This window comes from Heterodontus francisci, chromosome 11 (genome assembly GCF_036365525.1).
Source record: "Heterodontus francisci isolate sHetFra1 chromosome 11, sHetFra1.hap1, whole genome shotgun sequence".
NCBI lineage: Eukaryota > Metazoa > Chordata > Chondrichthyes > Heterodontiformes > Heterodontidae > Heterodontus > Heterodontus francisci.
In genome coordinates, this window is record NC_090381.1 from 76,415,525 (window position 1) to 76,435,867 (window position 20,343).

General features: G+C 38.7%; 1 protein-coding gene across 1 annotated transcript in view; it reads right to left on the bottom strand.

The window, feature by feature from the left end:
* Nucleotides 1-1,267: 1,267 nt before the first annotated feature.
* lsg1 (large 60S subunit nuclear export GTPase 1) overlaps nt 1,268-20,343 on the bottom strand; it is a 28,443-nt gene continuing 9,367 nt past the window's right edge. Inside the window, exons 7-14 of the mRNA XM_068042283.1 lie at nt 18,826-19,002; nt 15,490-15,924; nt 13,999-14,100; nt 13,225-13,368; nt 5,372-5,495; nt 4,168-4,247; nt 2,386-2,562; nt 1,268-1,768 (exon numbers count right to left, since the gene is read on the bottom strand). Coding sequence (XP_067898384.1) covers nt 1,589-1,768; nt 2,386-2,562; nt 4,168-4,247; nt 5,372-5,495; nt 13,225-13,368; nt 13,999-14,100; nt 15,490-15,924; nt 18,826-19,002 — 1,419 coding nt within the window. The 3' untranslated portion in view covers nt 1,268-1,588. The remainder of the gene's footprint in view (nt 1,769-2,385; nt 2,563-4,167; nt 4,248-5,371; nt 5,496-13,224; nt 13,369-13,998; nt 14,101-15,489; nt 15,925-18,825; nt 19,003-20,343) is intronic.

Here is a 20,343-nt window from a genome sequence, read left to right on the forward strand (position 1 = left end):
AGGTCAGCCATGAACTTATTTAATGGCGGAGCAGGCTCGAAGGGCCGAGTGGCCTACTCCATTTCCTAATTCCTATGTTCGTATATATCCCCTCATCACTCATCCACACTGCAGCCCTCACTCTTAGCCATACAAGCTGAAATAATCTCAAACCTGTTGGACAATTGCATAGGCTGAGGTTCCTCCACTTCTGCCTTCTCAATCCCCTTACCTGCCTCACCCGCAGTCACACCCTCCTGTCTCTGACCAAATCAGAAGACCCTTTCCTAATGGGTGTGACTGCCTTCTGGAACAAAGTGTCCAGGTAACTTTCCCCCTCCCTGATGCATCACTGTAGTTCAGCCTCCCAGCTCACTGACTCTAAGCCAAAGCTCCTCAAGCCACAAACCATCCTGACTTGGAAATATATCCACGCTCCTTCACTGTCACTGGGTCAACATCGTGTAACTCCTTCTCCAACAGCACTGTGGATTTACCTACACCACATAGGCTGCCATGGTTCAAGCAAGCTGCTCAGCACCACTTTCTCAAGGGCAATTAGGGATGGGCAATAAATGCTGGCCTTGTCAGCGACACACACATCCCATGAACAAGGAAAACAAACTTTTAAAACATCTTCAGAATTACTGTGTTACTACATATTCCATTTTATTCCATGTAAGAAAACTAATAATTCACTTGCAGTATTCCTGAAATAAACTGTGAACAATTGTTCTCATTGTGCACCATTTTTGTCTAACCCCAATGCTCTCCACCCACACCATCCCCCACCCCGTGTTCCTGAATTTGTTTCTGTTACTTGTGCACTTCTTAGTTTAGTTTTAAATGGGTCCTATTAGGAGTAACTCCACAACTGATATCCATATTATAATGCAGTTGGTAACCAGAGACTCCTAGCAGCAGAACTACCATTGTTTTGTCTCTCCCTCTCTGCCCAGGAATGCTGTGCTTCCACCCATTCTTACTTTAAAAACCTGGTACAAAACTGGAAATGTTTACCAGTGAGGATAAACAAGTGAATATCAGCCAAATCTGACAATTTCACCTCCAGATACAGTGCACCACTCCACCAGCCTAGCACAACCAATTTAAAAAGTAGTGAAACTCCATTCCATTGGTCATCCCAAAATATGGATTCAGTGCATTTTACACTGCAAAAACAGGTGGTCATTCCTAGCAAAAAAAAATTCCATATCATTTCAAACACACATCAAAACAAATGAAATTGTCGCCTCTTAGTAAATGAAAGCCAAGTGGTACATATCTATTCATTTTGTCATTTTGTATTCTTTTACTAGAGTATTCAACAGCAGGATCATTTATTCACATCTTTAGGAAAGATTAAAAATTTATATTGTAACAAATTCTGCATACAAGATGGACTGCAAATTCCAAGTGAATCACAGTAAATTACTTCAAGTACGATATTGTATTCCATAAGGCCTCTTTTATTCAGCATGTACTGAATGTCAGATAGAAACATATTCATTACTTTTCCTTCTGATTGCTGCATATATTCCCATTACTTATTGCCCATATTATGTTCAATTAGGACATCAGCCCAATTCCTGATGAAAGCAAGTGAAGTTCACCCATCCAGCTGTTTGCAAAGTCTCCGTAATTTTTCTTTTTTATTCCTGTTGTCATGTTTTTTCCATGGTTTTCCTGCCAGATTTTCCATGCTGGTTCCAGTCATCGGTGTTGGGCTTCTACCAAACTTTAATCCCATTGCTGTTTGAACTCCTTTTGTCAAAGCACGTATATTCTCCTTTTACAAGTACACAATAAACATTTAATCGATTTCAAGTATCTTGTAAATCTTTTACCAAAACTGCTTCAATTTACACACAAGAATGAGTAAAGTTATAAAGAAAATCCAAGTTTGAGGATTATATTGATTTGAGAAGACCCCAATAGGGCCCCAAACACCTCTATCTTGAAACCATCTTTTAAGAATGAGTACAGTTACAACCTCTGTACAGATGTATTTTCTAGATGAAAAATCGTTGAGTATCATGAGCTCAGAATTACATAAAAGATGCTTCTTGTAAATTTCAAGGTATAAAGAGCATTACCATGAAATTGTGTTTATTACAAATTGTTGCTACTTGCTGTAGTAGCACAACAAACAAAATATTTGAAGCTCATCAATTTTATTCTCAGGACATAACACTTATCATTTTCTTTTTTCTGCGTACACTAAAAACCAGAATTCAAAATATAAACAGTATTTTGTCCAAACATACAGAACAGGCACATCATTTGATTAAGAATCTTGCAATCATGACTTGCATTCTACTTTTTATCCATATCATGCTCTTGGTATTTGAAATCCATTCCAAAAGAATCACACCATTGTGCACCCTATTTGTTGCATTTCCTTACCTGATGAAAGAAGCTTTTGTCCACATGATTTTCAATTCTTTTCACTTTATGTTGCTTCCCTTTGAGCTGTGTACCATTCTCATCGCATATAACAGCACATTCATCAAATTTAGCATGTTGGAATTGGAAATGAGTGGGATCAATACCAGGTGGAGCGTGGCAGTACAACAGCTTGCCCTGAAATTAAAAGTAGAAAACAGACTATCAAAACACAAAATCTATTTGTTTTACTATCAGATGCAAAATGGCTGTTGTATTTGTTAATGTGATAAAAGCAAATGCACCAAAGTAATTCATTTTTGGACGCTTGAGATGTGGGAAGGCAAAATCTTTTTTTTGGATGACCTGCCAACTCCCCAGCTCTCGACACTTCTTGTGTAGCCTTCATTTCAATATCCAGGGATGAAGTCAGCTGAATACTTCTGCAGAAATTATTTTATTTTAGAGATACAGCACTGAAACAGGCCCTTCGGCCCACCGGGTCCATGCCAACCAACAACCACCCATTTATACTAACCCTACAGTAATCCCATATTCCCTACCACCTACCTACACGAGGGGGAATTTACAACAGCCAATTTACCTATCACCTGCAAGTCTTTGGCTGTGGGAGGAAACCGGAGTACCCGGCGAAAACCCACGCGGTCACAGGGAGAACTTGCAAACTCCGCACAGGCAGTACCCAGAATCGAACCCGGGTCCCTGGAGCTGTGAGGCTGCGGTGCTAACCACTGCCACCCTCACTTGTTCTTAACAAGTCGATCAAAGAAAAGTTTCCATCATCACAGACAGACAAACAATGGCAATACATGCCCCCTTCATTGCATCAACTTGTGGCAGTTCTTCAAATCACGTTATTGATGAGTGGTCCATCCATTATCATGCGCTACTTTATGCTCAGTAGATTTCAACTCACTGTGGAGTATTATACTTTACTTCAGATTGAAATAAGTTAGAAATCTTTACAAATTTCTCTTTTTCAAGTGCATATCCAGTTACTATTGAATCTTTCACCATCCTTTCAAACAATGCTTTGCAGATCATAACAGCTCACGGCATAAAATGTTTTCTCCTCATCTACCTCTGGATTATTTGCCAGTTACCTTAAATCTGTATCTCCTGGTTACCAACCCTTCTGCCACTGGAAGCAGTTTCTCCTTAGTTACTTTGTCAGAATCATTTATGATTTGAAACACCTCTATCATACCTCTCCTTAACCTTCCCTTGGCAAATTGTCCCACCAACTTTAAAGATCTGTGTACATGAACCCTCAAGTGTCTCTGTTCCTGCACACCCTTTAAAATTGTGCATTTAATTTATATTGCACCTCTCATTTTTCCTTTCAAAATGTATCACTTTACACTTCCCTGCATTAAACTGTATCTGCCAATTTCATCAGTCTGACTCCTCTGGAAATCTGTTACCATCCTCCTCATTGTTTACTACATTTCCAAGCTGTGTCATTCTGCAAACTTTTAATTTAAGTCCTGTATACCCAAGTCCAAGTCATTAATATACATCAAAAACAGTGGTGTTAATGGTAATTCCTGCAAGACACCACCTTATACTTCACTCTGATCTGATAACCGTTCATCACTGCTTTCTGCATTTAGAGTAGCAAGTTTCCCCATTTAAAGATGCAAGAAAAAAAAGAATGCCTAACCTATTGGTCCATCCAAACAATTTTCTTTACAGCAATGACAGCAAAAGGACATCCATTTGCAAGTAATCATGTACCAGTGCAAACATTAATAAAACTGTACAGTCAAACAGTTTACTCACTGTTACATAATCTTTCAAAATATATCGAGCTGTTCTAGGTTGATCTGGTTGTCCATGTGCAGTCATAAAACCTCTCATGTCTGTAAGATAGCAATATATTGGATAATTGACAGTTACTGAACTCTTTATTGGACTTTTCCATAATAAGTAGTGCTATGTTCTTAACAAAGCAATAAATTATACTCGTGTTACCAAGTTGTCCAACCGAAACAAAAAATACAAGCATATTTGAAAAATATGGCATTAAATAAAAGCGTTAGCAGAGAAATTTTCTGCCAAGAGATTCAATTAAATTTTCTTCCTCTTTCAAGTAGAACAGAAATGAGAAGACAAACGGCACAGGAATTCAGAAGGCAGTTGTGAGTTCACTTTATGACAATCTCTACATTACATTCTCCTCTTCAATGGAATATCAAGAAGGTCAGGCCACTAATAAAATGATCAAGTGGCAACTTTAACCTACTCACATTCTACAGCAACGCAAGGGTATAGTCTCTCTGCATATAAGCTAAAAACAGAAAATGATTAATATGCAGGGCAGGCATTTGAAATGAGGAGTCATGTTAATATTTTGGGTATAAACTTTTTGTTCAAGCTAGAGATTAGAAATGGGCCGCTCAACAGCACCGAGCCAAACAATGGAGAGGGGAAAGAACAGTTAGAAGTCAAAAATCACGATGCGGACCCCTGTTACAGAAGCAGTTAATAAGTATCTTGGGGAAGAGACCAAAAAGAAATTTCAATTTTGTCCACAAATGTGATTCTGATCTACCTATGATTCACCACTTAAATTCCCCCTCTTGACCTCCCTACACTATTCTAATCACATACAACAGATCCATTGCACGTATATGATGTGCATTCTCCCTCAAATTCAGTTCCTGGTGGGACATAGGAGGAGGAGAAAAATATTCCCCGACAGGAAGAAAAATGGACTGGCGTAATAATACAACACTGTTAATTAGTTCCACTCCTGCATTTTTCATGATGAATGGTTGGAAGAAAAGCCATGAAGAGAACGTATAAAGTGGTAAGACAAGTACAAATAGATACTTCAAATTTCAGATGCTGATTTTAATAATTAGTGCTAAATTAAAACCAGACTACTAATCGTCTTGTGAAGCCAGACAATGGCATATTTAAAGTGATCATCCACAATTTAAATACAATGAGAATAGTAATAGATCATTTATTAAAGACTTACATCCATAGGCAGTTAATAACTCCTCCGAAGTAGGCTGTCTACTTTGATCTTCATCTTCTCTGGGTCGGATGATATTAATTCCATATGCAGCTTCCAAAACATGCCTGGGAATATGCTGGCAGACATAGCTTAGTCAAGGAACTCAATATATGTGCGCTTTAAATATTGATGGTGATAACTGTAACCCACAATATGTAGCAAGGCACTTTTGTAATTATTTTGACTAAGTCAAGAGAAATACAAGTAACTGGCTCTGAGGAGATAGGTACAGGTAGGAAGATAATGTGAAGAGCAACCACAAACTATTAGGAAAAAATACAAATGAGGATTACAAAATCCAAGATTATGCTCTTTACTGATCACTTCTAAATTGGAATCCAAGCATTAAATCTATTATGAAGGCACACAGTGATGAACGTTATCCATAAATACAACATACATGACAAATTTAATGTAACCAAAAATAATTCAGACGGACAATCTCATTTATTCACCCTTTCAAAATAGCAATAAATTAAATTAAATTCTCATCTTCTCCATTCTTTTCCATGCCACTGTGCTCAAGTAGAGAGCAAATAGCTTTGTCAATGATTCCAAGGATTTCAACACATTCTTGAGTTAGAAAATCAGTAAGCAGAGCACTATGAAATTAATGCCGATAGGAGATGAAGTACTCTTACAGCATGTTTAGTTTAAAATTTTCTCAAAATATAACCAGTCATGGAACTTGTATATACATTTTTCACTACAATTCATTGACTACACAATAAAAGGTCCTGATAAATAAAAAACTTTTACAGAAATGACTGCATTGAAAACAGATTTCTATTAACCAAGTTAAGGCCAAATCTTACTGTCAAGGGATATTTCAGTTCTAGCTGCTTAAATCAAATTATTTGCTCCCATTGTCAAACTACAAAGCCACAAATATGTAATGTCTAATCAGGCCCACTCACTGTTCAGGAAAGCTAAAAAGTTTGTAAGCATCTGAAAAACAGAAATAGATTAACATTTGGAGTATAGCTCCTTTGTCAGAACAATGCTTAAAGGGCCGACACCCATATCAAATGTCTATTTCCTTTGCATTTGTTGATATATCTGTCAATCCAGTTTTTCATATTTATATAATCACAACAGAATCTATGTGGTGTTTTAGTATTGTAATAGGCAAATAGTTTTGTTTTCAAGTAGATAACTCATATTTGTACTCCAGGAAAGAATGACAGCTGCATGTGGTGATCACAGTTTCTAAAGATTAGCAACACTGAATTTATTAGTTTGAATACGATAGGTAAAAGGAAACAGTTTAATTTGGGTTTGTTTTTTTGAGAGATTTCCCATACTGTGAATATTTCATTGTTAATAAACGTCAATAGGAAATGATCTTGCCCCTGCACAAAAATTGAAGAGTGGCACTGGGGTAACAGTATGACACTGGTATAATGATTTGGTGGATCTAGAGAAGTTTAAACTAAAACTAACTTTTGTGGGAGATGAAGGGTGGGAAGAGGACTGCTCATTAAAGCAAAAACAATTAAACAGTCAAGTATTAAAAAAACTCTACATTTTAATTTTCCCTTTTCACATTATACAGCTGGAAAGCATTCTAACCAATTTAAAATTGGTTACACTGAAACTGACCTGCTAGGTAGAATATGCAAAATAGCTTAAATCAGGTCTCCCACAGGCTGGCTCATAGCTATTTATTTATTTTTAGAGATACAGCACTGAAACAGGTCCTTCGGCCCACCGAGTCTGTGCCGACCATCAACCACCCATTTATACTAATCCCATTTTCCTACCACATCCCCACCTTTCCTATATTCTCCTACCACCTACCTATACTAGGGGCAATTTATAATGGCCAATTTACCCATCAACCTGCAAGTTTTTTTGGCTGTGGGAGGAAACTGGAGCACCCGGCGAAAACCTACGCAGACACAGGGAGAACTTACAAACTCCGCACAGGCAGTACCCAGAATTGAACCTGGGTCGCTGGAGCTGTGAGGCTGCGGTGCTAACCACTGCACCGCCCTACATTACATTCTATGTAATAGAATGACTCAGTTCAGTGATGTCAATTACACGAAAAGAAATATACAGAGTCAGAAAGAATAGTACTTGATTGCCTTATTATAAGCAAGTAAGAGAAGGCTCAGTCTATCCTGTTGTTAGAAACAGTTTAAAATGTGCCACTGGACTTTTAATCACCAATATATAAAAAGACAGAAGTGCACGGGGACAGCCAACTGTGTAACAGCCCCGACAACCAGTTTTATCTGCAGCGCCTGTGGAAGAGTCTGTCACTCTAGAATTGACCTTTATAGCCACTCCAGGCGCTGCTTCACAAACCACTGACCACCTCTCGCCGCTTGCCCATTGTCTTGAGACAAGGAGGCCAAAGAAGAGAAGATATGCTAATCAGGATAGCCCTAACACAGACCACACTAGTGGCTATCCCATGTTTTCATGACCAGGGCCCTACAAAACTTACGCTCAAATTTTACAAATTTCAGTCAACATTTTTACGTATTTCACGTACTTAAATAATAAATTTCATGCTGTCACAACAAACCATGAAAATGATCAAATTAAAACAAAAAAAGACAAAGGAACGTTTCTAGTTTCAAATGGCATTTTTATTGCATACTCAAAACTATTGTAAGCAACTGATTATAAACAGCTCACATTGTTTACTCACTGAAGTCAGTGTTTTAATGTAAGTATGGAGGAACATGCAACTGTCTTTCTTCATTCCCTGTCTCTGTGCTGTGAACACCCGACTGTGTTTAAACACAGCTCTCTCCACGTCCAATGAGTTTATTGGAATTGTTAGACAGCGTCATACTAGCCTTGCAAGGTGGGGGATTCTGCATTCCAGAGTTCCAAAACTGCAGCACAGGCAAAGTACACTCTCCTTGTGCAATGCTTTTAAAAGCAGGAATCTCCAGCCGACAGTTCTGGTCAGGGCCAGGAGTCGCATCAAATGAGTTTAAATCCACCATCAGCAGGTGCATTTGTGCAGGGTTAAAGATATGCACAGCTTTCAGGAACACCGAAGGTGGTTGTTGAAACCGCTGAGCTGCTTTTTCTTCACCGTTTGACTCTTCCCCGTAGTAGTAATATTGTTTAAGCTTCTTTGCCATGCAAATAAATACCTGTTGTGCACAGGCATTTAATTCAGCGTCAGAGTGTTGTTCGTTTGACTGTGCTTCAGCCCAGAACAGTAGATCCATTACTTTATGATAAGCTTTGTGAATTGTGACGTGTCGAGATTCAAACCAAGCGATTATATCCATCATTCGCGAAGCATTCTTGAAAACAAACAACCTCCTCATTAAGCTGAGCATCGCTAGAAGGGTTACAATGTCTGTTAAAACCTCTGTTTGCACTGTCAGTGTGAGCCTGAGATGAAATCAGAGTAGTATTTCAAGTGAACTGCATGATACTGTACTGCTCAAAACCAAAAATTCAAACATGCAATTACTGCCTCTGGAGGAAAGATGATGTTTTGTTTCCCAATTTCAGACACATTTGCAATGTGTTGCCTGAATCGAAGCTTGCAGCTAGGGCAGTGTTTGAAGATCTTTTTAATGTAGCTGACCAGTTTGTTGACTTTACCAAACTCGTTTTTCCACAGCTCAATGACAAGAGAAATTACATGTGCATTACATGTAATATAGATAGTATTAGGCATTACACTTTGATGCACAGATTTGAAAGATTTTGTCATGTAAGTTGCATTGTCACTCATGAAAGCAAACACTTTGTTGAAATCTGCACCATATTTTGAAACTGTTTTGAGTATCTCTCAGGAAACTGGTGTAATAACAGCTAAGTGAATGCAGTCTGCGAGCACTGTTTTTAGCTTTCCTGACTGTACATCTTTGGCCTTACCAAACAATAAAGGGCTGAATTTTACAGGCCCCTCGATGCCACGGGTCTCGATGTGGGGGCTGGTAAAATTCTGTAGGGAGAGGCCCGCCTCGACTCACAACGTCAAAAAGGGCCCGCCGCATATCAACGGCGGAGGGACCTTGGTGCGCACCCCCCCCCCGCGACTTGGCGGCGGGCCCTTCATCTCCATATTAAAATGAACCTTGATTATATTTAAATTAACTTACCTGCAGGCGGCGGCCATCCTACGCCAATTTTATGGCGTCCTATTGGCATTTGCGCGCCTTCGGAACTCTGTATGGAGTTCCGAGGCGAAAACCCGGGGGGGAACAATTTTGATTGAATGTGGGGATGGTGGGAGGGGTTGAAGGGCAAATGATTGGGGGGGGGGGGGGGGGGGGGGAAGAGAAAGTTTGGGTATTTGAAAAAGTTGGTCATTTCGGGCAACAAAATGATCATTGGAGGTATTGGGGATGGGCCTCCATCAAAACAATTATTTAATAAAATTTTACAATCATACACCTTTAAAAATTAAAATTAATTGTAAAGGCTTAAAGCCCTTTAAAAATGGCACCGGCGGCTATGTGGTGACGCAGGACACTGTTGCTGGGGACACAGCGGCCACCCCCTCTACGTCATAGCGGAGCGGCCGCCCTCAATTTAAAATGAGCCCCTGCACGTAATATCACGGGAACTCAAGGACGGCGCATCCGCGTGGGATGCACGCCGCCAGGGCGCGCCGTCGCAAACTTCAGCGCACTCTTAAAATTCAGCCCAAAATAAAACAAAACATGCAGCACATAGTTGTCTTGTGCATCAGTGGGCTCACCACAAATAATTGCAAAAGACTCACATGCATTAATCTGACCATAATAGTCTAAAGTTTTTGATGTTCTGGTTACTCAGTTTTGATCTAACCACAACAGACTTAGAGGCAAGACCATTAAAAGACTAACCAGCAGAGATCAACTGGCTACTCCTCTTCTAAGGAACATTAGGCCATCTTTTTCATAAAGATTTATAAAGAAAGTGATTCAAAAGAATTTAATTGATTTATTAAGAAGCGTTTGAACCAGTTCATCACTTGCTGTCACTGACAGCTATTTTAGAAACAATCTGTGAATAAATGTTTTGATGGATCAGTCTGTTATGAAAGCTTCTGGCATGACCAATACTACTTTAATTTGCTTAGACATATAGTGGGAATCCTACACCTACATCTAGAGACAGATTATTTTGTTCTTTTCCCAAGACATGCTATCCCAGAATATTATGCACTCTGTTATACTTCAATTCAGAAGAAAGAAGAACTTGCCTATAGGGGCTGGCCTTTGCATTAAGCACAAGAAAAAGAATCTGAAGAAACTCAAATTGTAAAACGTGATAGTCACAGAAGCAGTTCTACTGCAGTATCCTATTATTCCTGAGAGCACATTCACTGTATTAAGTCCTCTACATCATGATCTATACACCCATGCTCAAATACACTTCTAACTTTATTGCCAAGTGTAAAGTTGATTGAATTCAGGGTATAAGGAATGCAGTTGTTACACAACCGATGACAAAACAAAAATGCAAGATTGTTCAAAGTTTCTCCTCAGTAGGCTTTTGGGAATCCCCTAGTTTCCCACTCGAAAAGACTGATTCTTTCAATCATTGAGGATTACAGTGTGCAAATCTTTTATGTGCACTTCAAAGTTGCAAAATCCAGGGTTATAGGCAAGTCTTATATTAAAAATGAGAGAATGAGAAAAATACAACCAAGGAGGAAAGGGCAAGAAGTTATATCTAAAATCTTTTATATCCATGTAGAGAAAAGCAGAATTTTTGGAAAATAGAAATGCATAAAACATGCCACAGGCTTTTGAAAAAGATTCACTAGTACCAAAACACCAGCACCTGTGGCTTCCATTACAGTGAGTTAGGAGAATGGAGTCTTTCTATAACACATACCTGCTCCTGCTGTTTTTTTCTATTCACCATTCAGCCCAAGCCCCACACATATTAAAGATAATAGAAAATGTTTCCCCAGACCATAATGAGGAAGCACCTTAAAGCAGGCAACAGAGAGTTTCCCAGTTTTGAATTTCCAGCCTCTAGCTTCCATTAAGTGAAATTCCTTCCCAAGCATCATGGCTGAAATCAGAAACTCAGGTGATCAGCCTCTTGTTCTTTCCGGCAGTACTACCATGTAACAGTGATCCAAATTAACAATGCTCTAAACTCAGCGCTTCTACTTTTATTACTTCTTTTAACCTTTACCCTTCACTTAGCTTCTGCTGCATAGCACAATTTAATTTGCAACTGGTCTATAACAATGTCTCACTGCAAGAACTACAGCTAACGTGTTCACTCTTATATACTTCAATATCCATGACTAATTCCGGAGGGGTAAGGTCATCATTACACATGTACATTTTATACAGGAAAGTATGTTTTCACATTATAGAGTTCACATTTTAGTATGGAGATAATGGCCTGATTTTGTGGCTGAAATGACAACAAAAACTGTCAGCACTCAGTCATTATTCTGTCAAACTGACAGCAACTTCTGGTGTCCACACACGTGTAGTTAAACATGGAAATCCAGAAGCTGCTGTCATGATACCCCATTCCTCCTCAGGGTATGCTGAAGACCTCACAGTTGGAAATCGATTAGAAATGACTGAATTGATGTGAACACCCATTTTTTTTTTTACACAATATTCTCGCTGTAAAAACCCTTGAAAAAGTTAAGCCTTGAATGAGTTATAACTGGGTTTTTAACAGCGTACTAAATCATAACTACTGAACAATTCTGGCCATTAAAAACTAATTTTATAGTTGTGGAATATCAAACTTCTCCATTCCATAATAATTCCAAGATTTTTAATTTTTTTAAGTTTATATTTCAGCTTCTACCTTAATCCCATGTTTGTATCCCAATTTTTATTTCACTTTCTGTAAAATATAAAAAGTGAATGATAAAACCAGCTTGTTACTTCCCAATTTGCAGCCTGCAAGAATTCAATAATGGCTGCTTGACGACATCACTGTTGCCAGACTCCAGAAATCCCTGTAGCTGGCACATAAATGAAATTAAGCTCAGGGGAAAGGTGAAACCCATACCGCAGGGCTTGCTAGATCTTTGTGGGCAGCTTTCTATGAGGTCAGCAAAGATCGCCGTCACTTTGCTGTTGACTGCAAATTCCAGGTCAACATAAATCAGCACACAGGAAGGAAATGTAAAAATATTTATTTTCCACTATCCTTATCCTTATTCAAAAACTTATGACATTTTCAACCTATAAAATCTAATTTAATTAGAAGAACCCAAAAATTATTCTGCAAAAAACTTATTTTATGTACACAGTATCACACATGCCCTAAAAGACAAATATATAACCATGTGGAAATGAGTTCTAAATCACAATACTTTTGGGAGAGGAGAGGAAGAAACTATTGAAATTCACTTTCTGCCAATATCCACCTCCTCTGTCCCCAACATGAATAAACTAAGGATGCTTCCATTTTGATAAGAACTATTCAGTTTTGTCAGTTGAAATGCAGGCTCATGGCAACTCTAAATAGGACATCTCAAGCATAAAGGCTTACTTACATGATCTATCATTTGCTCTATATCGCACTGCATGATTATGGAGAGTTCAACACCCTTCCAACAGATGTAAACCAATTCCCTTTCAGTTTACTGACAGTTTGCCATAAATGTAAAAAAAAAAATTCAAGCATATTCTTTTTCTGGCCAAGAGTCCAGATACAGAGGTTGCATTTTTAACTAAAAAAAGGCTCTTCTCAGGAAAAGAGAAATTCATAACCATTTCTCCCATTGAAATTCTTGTCAAGGGTATTGGTCCTTTTTAAAAGGAATGCTGTTCTCTAATACAGAAGATTCTTTCTTAGTTAACATATTATGTAAATTCAACCAAGCTAGATGTTTAACTTTCTGGAAAGGATATTAAAGAGACAGGTGGAACATGGTCTCTCATCTGGTCTATGGGTAAAATTCCACTACAGACCATTTCCGCTTTGGTCGAGACAAAGGATGGCATCACAAGGCCTGGACAGTCACACAAGCATAAACCAGGCTCCACATACAATGTCTAAAAGAAAATTACTCAGTATTAAGAGTTAGATGAAGTCATTTTAAGATTGGATTCAATATTCTACTCAAATGCTTGATGCATCATCTGCTCAAACTTAACCAGAGAACTATTTAACGATATTACACATCTGCACTGTGTGTGAAAAAAACTAGAAAATGCTGAATAAAAAGTCAAAAAGAACATAATTCATAATCGAAAGTTGAAACATTGCCCTTCACTCTGGCACTGTGTGCCTAGACTGAGGGAATGAAACCAACCACTCTCAGATGGTTGTAAAGCTATAAATTTGATTAAGACAGTATCAATTCAATTTTTTGTGGACACAAGTCCATAGTTTATAATTTTAAGTAAATTAGCAGCCATGCATAACAGCAAATCTGGCAAATGAAAAGGTCATACTGGTGCATTTGGCATCTGCTGAAATGTCAAAGTATATTATAGATTGATGCAGGTGGAGCCCTACTCTGCATTTAACATGTGTTGTAATCAATCTAGAAATGCTTGATCTTGACATGGAAAAAGTAGAAAAAAGTTCCATTTCTACAATATTCAATATTGTTTGAAATACTTCAACAAATAAATTTGAGAGAGAAAAATCCAGCACTAAAGGACGTCAGTAAAAATTACCTGAAAGTGTTTGGTGTGACCTGGAGTTGCAGATACAGAAACTTTCTTATTTTGAAGAATAGTATTGATTGTTGAACTTTTGCCTACATTTGGATACCCCACCTATCAAACAAATTAAAATGTGAATACCAACACAGACACAATGCAATGATCTCAGATCCATCCATTCATAGTGAACAAACATTCTCAATTTACATCATGCAATGCCAAAATGGAAGCACATTGAAATGCATGATCCATCATTATTTGTAGAAATGAACATCGGAGACTACTGCTTTAAACATCTATTTCCAGGAGCCAATAAGGTAGTATGACACTGAGGCAAGTGCTTATAAAAGAAACACATGTTCAAATACATCAAACTTTAAACATCTCATTTCTAAGATTGGCTTTAACTAAAAAGGGGTAAGCATCAGAGTAGAATGGCATACTTGAAGCATTTTTCTATTGAAAAAACAAATAAAAAAGATAGCTATATTTGGGATTTTTACAATTATGAATTCACACTAATGATGTCAAGATGGAGAGTTCACATCTACTGAAATCAGTTTAATGTAAATAGAATCTCAAAGCGTAAAATAAACTGTGCTTTTTTATATTTTGGATCATATGACATGTAAAACTAACTTGCACATATCAGCCGACACTACTTTTTTTTAGGATAATATGCCATTTCGTGATTTCATGTTATGATGAGTCAATTGTATATACTCTAAATAAATACAAGCTTTAAAAAAAGTTAAGCATGGTCTCAAAAATTTTTTAAATTATTAACCCAACTTACCTCATGCCAATGAAATGTTAGAAATATTCCAATTGATGCCAATCACTAACAATTTTAATCCATAACTTTATGCAAAAGTTTGTCCACTGGACAACTGAAATTCTGTGCACTCTCTCCATCTGGCATATCAGCTAACTCCAAGCCCAAATAGCCAACTTTACCAGGTTTCTATCCACCCCCAATACCACACCTTCTAAAAACTGCTTAATCCACTAACATATTTGCCAGCTTCCTTCAGCCACCTGCCTGGTCACCTCATGACCTACCCTTTGTAACCAAATTCTTGATTCTTCACTCGCCGCTGACCCGCAGACCCCCTCCCCAACCAACCCCCTACCACCAACTTGATCTCTCAGTTTTTCACTTTTGCTTCTACCATCCCTTCTTGGTTGTTCTCTAGCTTGTCAGCTCTATCCCATCTTCTCTTCAAGCAACAAAAAAAAATTACAAAAGTAAAAAAAAACTAGAATAAAAATATCAGTCGGGAATGGGAAAGAAGGAATAAAGGCACAAATAAAACATTAAAGAAAAAGAACTACAATACATTTTAAGAAAGGAAACAAAAATATTGAACAGGACCCGCTGAAGTGCCAGATGGGTGGACTAAATGGCTTTTTTGTCCTACTCCCCTCCCCCACCACATTCTAAGCAATAAAGACAAAAAAAACACACAGAAGGGAATCAAAGACACTTAAGTATTGACTCACTAAGCCCACTGTGATTTCATCATCTTTCACACGATTTCCTTTGTGCAAAGTTTTAAAAATCTCCAACAGTTCATTTCGCTGCATCAGATGGCTTGAGTTACTGATGCATTTTTTAATAAATTGTGTTGTATTGGAGCTTAAAGCATATGCAGTCCTGTCATTATCATTGGTGCAGTCCACACAGCCATCAGTGGAGGTATGATTTATGTTAGCAAGAACAGTCAGGCCCTCAATATCAGATTGACTCATATTTTTCTTCTCATCTTCTGAACAAGATTCCCAAAATTCATTATCTTCACAATCTTCATATTCACTACTGTCACCTTCACCTGTGTCACAAGTAGGCCATAAGTCTTCTCCAGCATCAAAATGACTGCAAGGCTCTCTTGAGCCTTCTGTTTCATCTTCACTCCTTTCTCTCTCTGATTCTTTCTCCTAAGCATTTTGAAAATCAGAAACATTTAGAGTGAAATATGACATTTGTGGTTAGTTGTAGAAAACTCAGGACACAGATTGTAACTAATTAGTCCACTAAAAACGCATTTGAAAGAGATACAAGGCACACAAATATTCAAGTGTGGACAAAACATTAAAATAATTTCCAGTTTTCCAGTAACATATAGCAACATTCAATTCAATATGCAGCAGCCAGAACTCAGACATTCTTTAGAGCTGTCGCATAATCAAACTATCAATAAAGAAATTCCATTACTAAAACAAGTCAAGCGGGAAACTGCCTAGTTTCACTAAAATAAATTCTAACACACACAAAATGAATAGTGAAAAATGACAGTGTGGCTTTTTATGTTTATATATTTAATTTAGATTTCCCCCCTTCTTGCCTCCTTAATTTTAACCCCTCCTTTCAAAGTTGCCTGCATCTTTCCCTTACTAAAATTGTGGCTGGGTAGGCAAGCAGCTGATCAGAGAGCTCTATCAATATGTGTGTACTGAAATCATCCATCAAGTGTGCTTATTCACAAGTGTGACATCACTTTCCATCACTTATGGGGAAGGCCCTTGCTCAGACTGCCTGATTAGAATTGTCAAATCACTAGGTGAAGTGGGAAGCAAAGAAAGCAAGCACAAGAACATCTATGTATACCATTTCATTGGAAGCATATTAATACAATATTTTAGGAATACACCATTCTGCATGTGAAACATCAGTCTGTATAAAATCTCTAAAGTTGAGATAATGGTTGCATTGGAAAATTCATAAAATGTATGCCAGACTTTGCAAGAACTTCACAGAAACAGATCTTGGATATAGTTGCGGGTGCTGATTGATTCGGATTCACTACCTTCCAAAAATATATAGACGGAAATTAGTTTGCACTGGATGTACTGGCACAAGAGGTACACAAGATGTCCTGCACCCGCACAAGGGCAAGGAGGCCAGAGAGACAGCTATGACGGATATGGGAGATCATTACTTAGGAGGCAACAATCAGGATCTCTATTCCCAGGACATGCTCAAGTGCCGCAAGAAATTTAATGATTTGACACAAATGGTCATGGTAACAGTCCATATCTCAAACACACTGCTCAATTAACTGCACCACCAGCACCATCACAACTTCACCACATTTCATCCTTCAAAGTAAGCACTGACTTTCACACAATCCACACTACTGCACCTTTCACATGCACTACTCATACTTCAGACACATCTCACAGCTCTTCAACCACGTGAGGTATCTCACACGAACACATCTGCCAATACATTCATTTATAAATCACCACTTTCTCTTCCAGGACAAGGCAGTACATAACAAGTGCCAGCAGGACCTAACCAATGGCGTGGACTGCATGATATCACTCCCCTTGAGGAGTGAGTGCCGGTGGTGATCAGGGAGAGAGTGGGAAATGCCATGGTCACACGCTGAGCAGGAGGCAGACTGCCCAGAGGTCTGTGGCCTTCCTTACATATCCATGAGTATTCCTGATCCTTCATCTCCCAAACCAATCTTCACTCTCAAGCTCCATATGGTCTCATCACAAACATCTCCCTATAGTGGCCACATGCACTACACCCTGACCCTTTTAGCTTTATCATTGGAGGCTCCCAGAAGCAAGATCCACCTTCACCCCTGGAAGAAATGGAAGAAGAGGAAGCACTCCCCCATGCACCCTGTGGAAGTGAAGAACAAGGAAGATGGCATTGCGTCAATTGCTACCACTGTGGCAGGCACCCGCTCAGTGACCAACACCACTAGTGACTGAGCATAGGGTAGAACACCAATCCTCACATGGGGATGCACCAGGCACTAGTGGGCAGCAGCCACATTAGGTGGAAGGGACACCACTAGTTTTTTTTGTAAAGTAGTTGATGAGACCCTACAGGACCAAGCTTCAGAGGGTGATGGATTTAACAAAGCAAATGCTTGGTGAAATGGGTAACCTGCCTGAAAGCTTACAGATCGTTCCTAGGAAGATGCTCATCCTGTGGCTTGACACTGAGCCTGGAAATAATTCTCTCCAGTGTGAAGAGGCGAGTCAATTCCATCCAGTGATCTGTGGCGCCGACATCATGCAGCGTCTGATGATGGAGGATACTGCTTCCACTACAGGCACTGCAGCTTCCATAAAATGACAAACTGCTGCAATGGAAATCCAAACAACATCTTCCATGGAAGAGAAAAGTACTGCAATGGAAGCTCATACAGTTGCCATGGTGGCTGTGGACTCCTCAGTTGAGAAGGGCTGCCTGAACAGATGCACCGAGATAGTGGCATGAAAAACATGAAGCAGGAATCAACAGGCCTCTCTCCAGATGGCAGCATTCCTTCTCCCTCCCCCAGCACTCTATCATTTCACTACTCCTACAGACGGGTGACCCAGACTTCTGAAGCCCATGCTGAGATGGTGCTGTCTGAGGTGGAGCCATCATGGCCCATAGTCTGAGGACATTTGAACTGCCCTCTTCAGAATCTCAGCAGCCATCCACCAAGATTATGCATATTTTTTAATGAAAGCACTAATGGCACCATCACAAACTCCATAGCAGTGGATTATTTGAAGGCAATAGCTAAATAATCTCGGAAATGTTTACCAGAAACCAGTTCTCCTTCCATCAGTGACTAAATTGCATTATAGTGAAAAGTACTTTGTTTCTTAAAAATAACTTGACATAACACATAGCAAATTACTCAAATAATAATCTACTAGATTGAGTAGAAGAAAAAAATTGGATGGAAATATAGTTGAGGCTGATAGGACAGTTAGGGTACTAGAGGGATAACATTTGTTGAGCTAACTGCCCTTTATTCATCACTGATTTTCCTTATGTTCCTATTTCTAATAAGCTTTTAAAAACTTCCATTAATAGCTTACCTTTGCTTCAGCATCTAATCTTTTCCCTTCTGCAGTGGCTGACCAGAAAACAATCCGCACACCTTCCTTGTCAAAATACTTTGCCCAAGCTGTCCGCTGCTCACGTGTCAGCAGATCAGCTTTATTCAGGAGAATCATGTTGTCTTTATCCTTTTGAACCTCCTTCACATAACGCTCCTAGGAATGGACATCGGGAATGCAAAAGATTTAAAGAAAAATTAACAAAATTATAATAGGACGCATTGAGCAAGTTCAATACATTCAAGGATGATTAGTACTAGCCTGGCTTTTTTAAACATACTAAACATATTGTGGTGTTCGTGGGTTTTTTTTAAAAATTGCACACCCTCCCTACTCGCTTTCACTGACTAATGCTTTCTCTTCCTGTTTTCCTCTCCCTGCATGTCACCCATATTTTCCATCTCTTTATCTTGGTTTGTCTAAACAGAGTATAAGCAAAATATTCCTGTATCTTGCACAGAGAATAGTTTCTCAGTCTGGAGTTAAATACTGTAACTTATTTGACCAGTAAAAACATACAAACATGTGAATTAGGATGAGTAGGCCATTCGGCCCCCTCAAGCCTGCTCCACCATTTAAGATCATAGCTGATCCAAATGTGGCCTCAACTCCACTTTCCTATCTGATTCCTATAACACAATTCTCCTGGTTGAAGCCAGTGCTCCAAGAGGTCAGAAAAAGGGGCTGTAGCCTGGATCATGCCAGCTTCTGTAAGTGTAGACTATGGCTAGAGCACTAGCAGACCTGGAGATACAACTGAGGCCAGAACCTAAGAGTGGAGAGGCTGGAACTGAAAGCAGGAAGCAGCTATCAAGGCAGCTGGATGGAATGTGCTCTGTAAATGTAACTGCTTTTTGGTTAACATTGAGCCAGAAGAGAGCTCGGATTATACCAAATCAACAGAGACAGCTGAAGATGTGTTGAAGGAAAGGAGCAACTGTTTTGGAAGTTGTATGGAATGTAATTTGTGAATGATAATTTTTTTTTAAAGAATGCGAATGGTGAGAAAATCAAAGCAGAAAGTAAGCGATCAGAAAGTAAGAGTAGAGAAACAAGAAAAAAATTGCATAGATAGTTTTAATGTACCAAGAGTGTTCCAAATACAATAAGATATAACATTCCGATGTAGTGAAGTTAATTACCACCAGCCTCACAATAACACGTGACAATTGTATTTTACTGCATACTTTAGACAGAAAGATAGCCTTCAGATTAACCCAAATCCTTTGAAGTATAACCCTGCTGTGTCATTAGGAAGCAGTTGTCAAATCACTGCAGATGCTATTACATTTTAAAGAAAATTTTGCTTACATTTTAAATGCCTTTACAATAAAGTAACAATAGAACCACACCACTATTTGCAGCTTACGGTCTTAATGGGTATAGAACTAAGCAATACAAGGTCAATCGCTCCAATTAAAAACAGTATCTGCATTTTAGAATGATATGAAGCCTTGTACTACTGGCAAAAGGAAATTCAATATTCAAATTTTTACT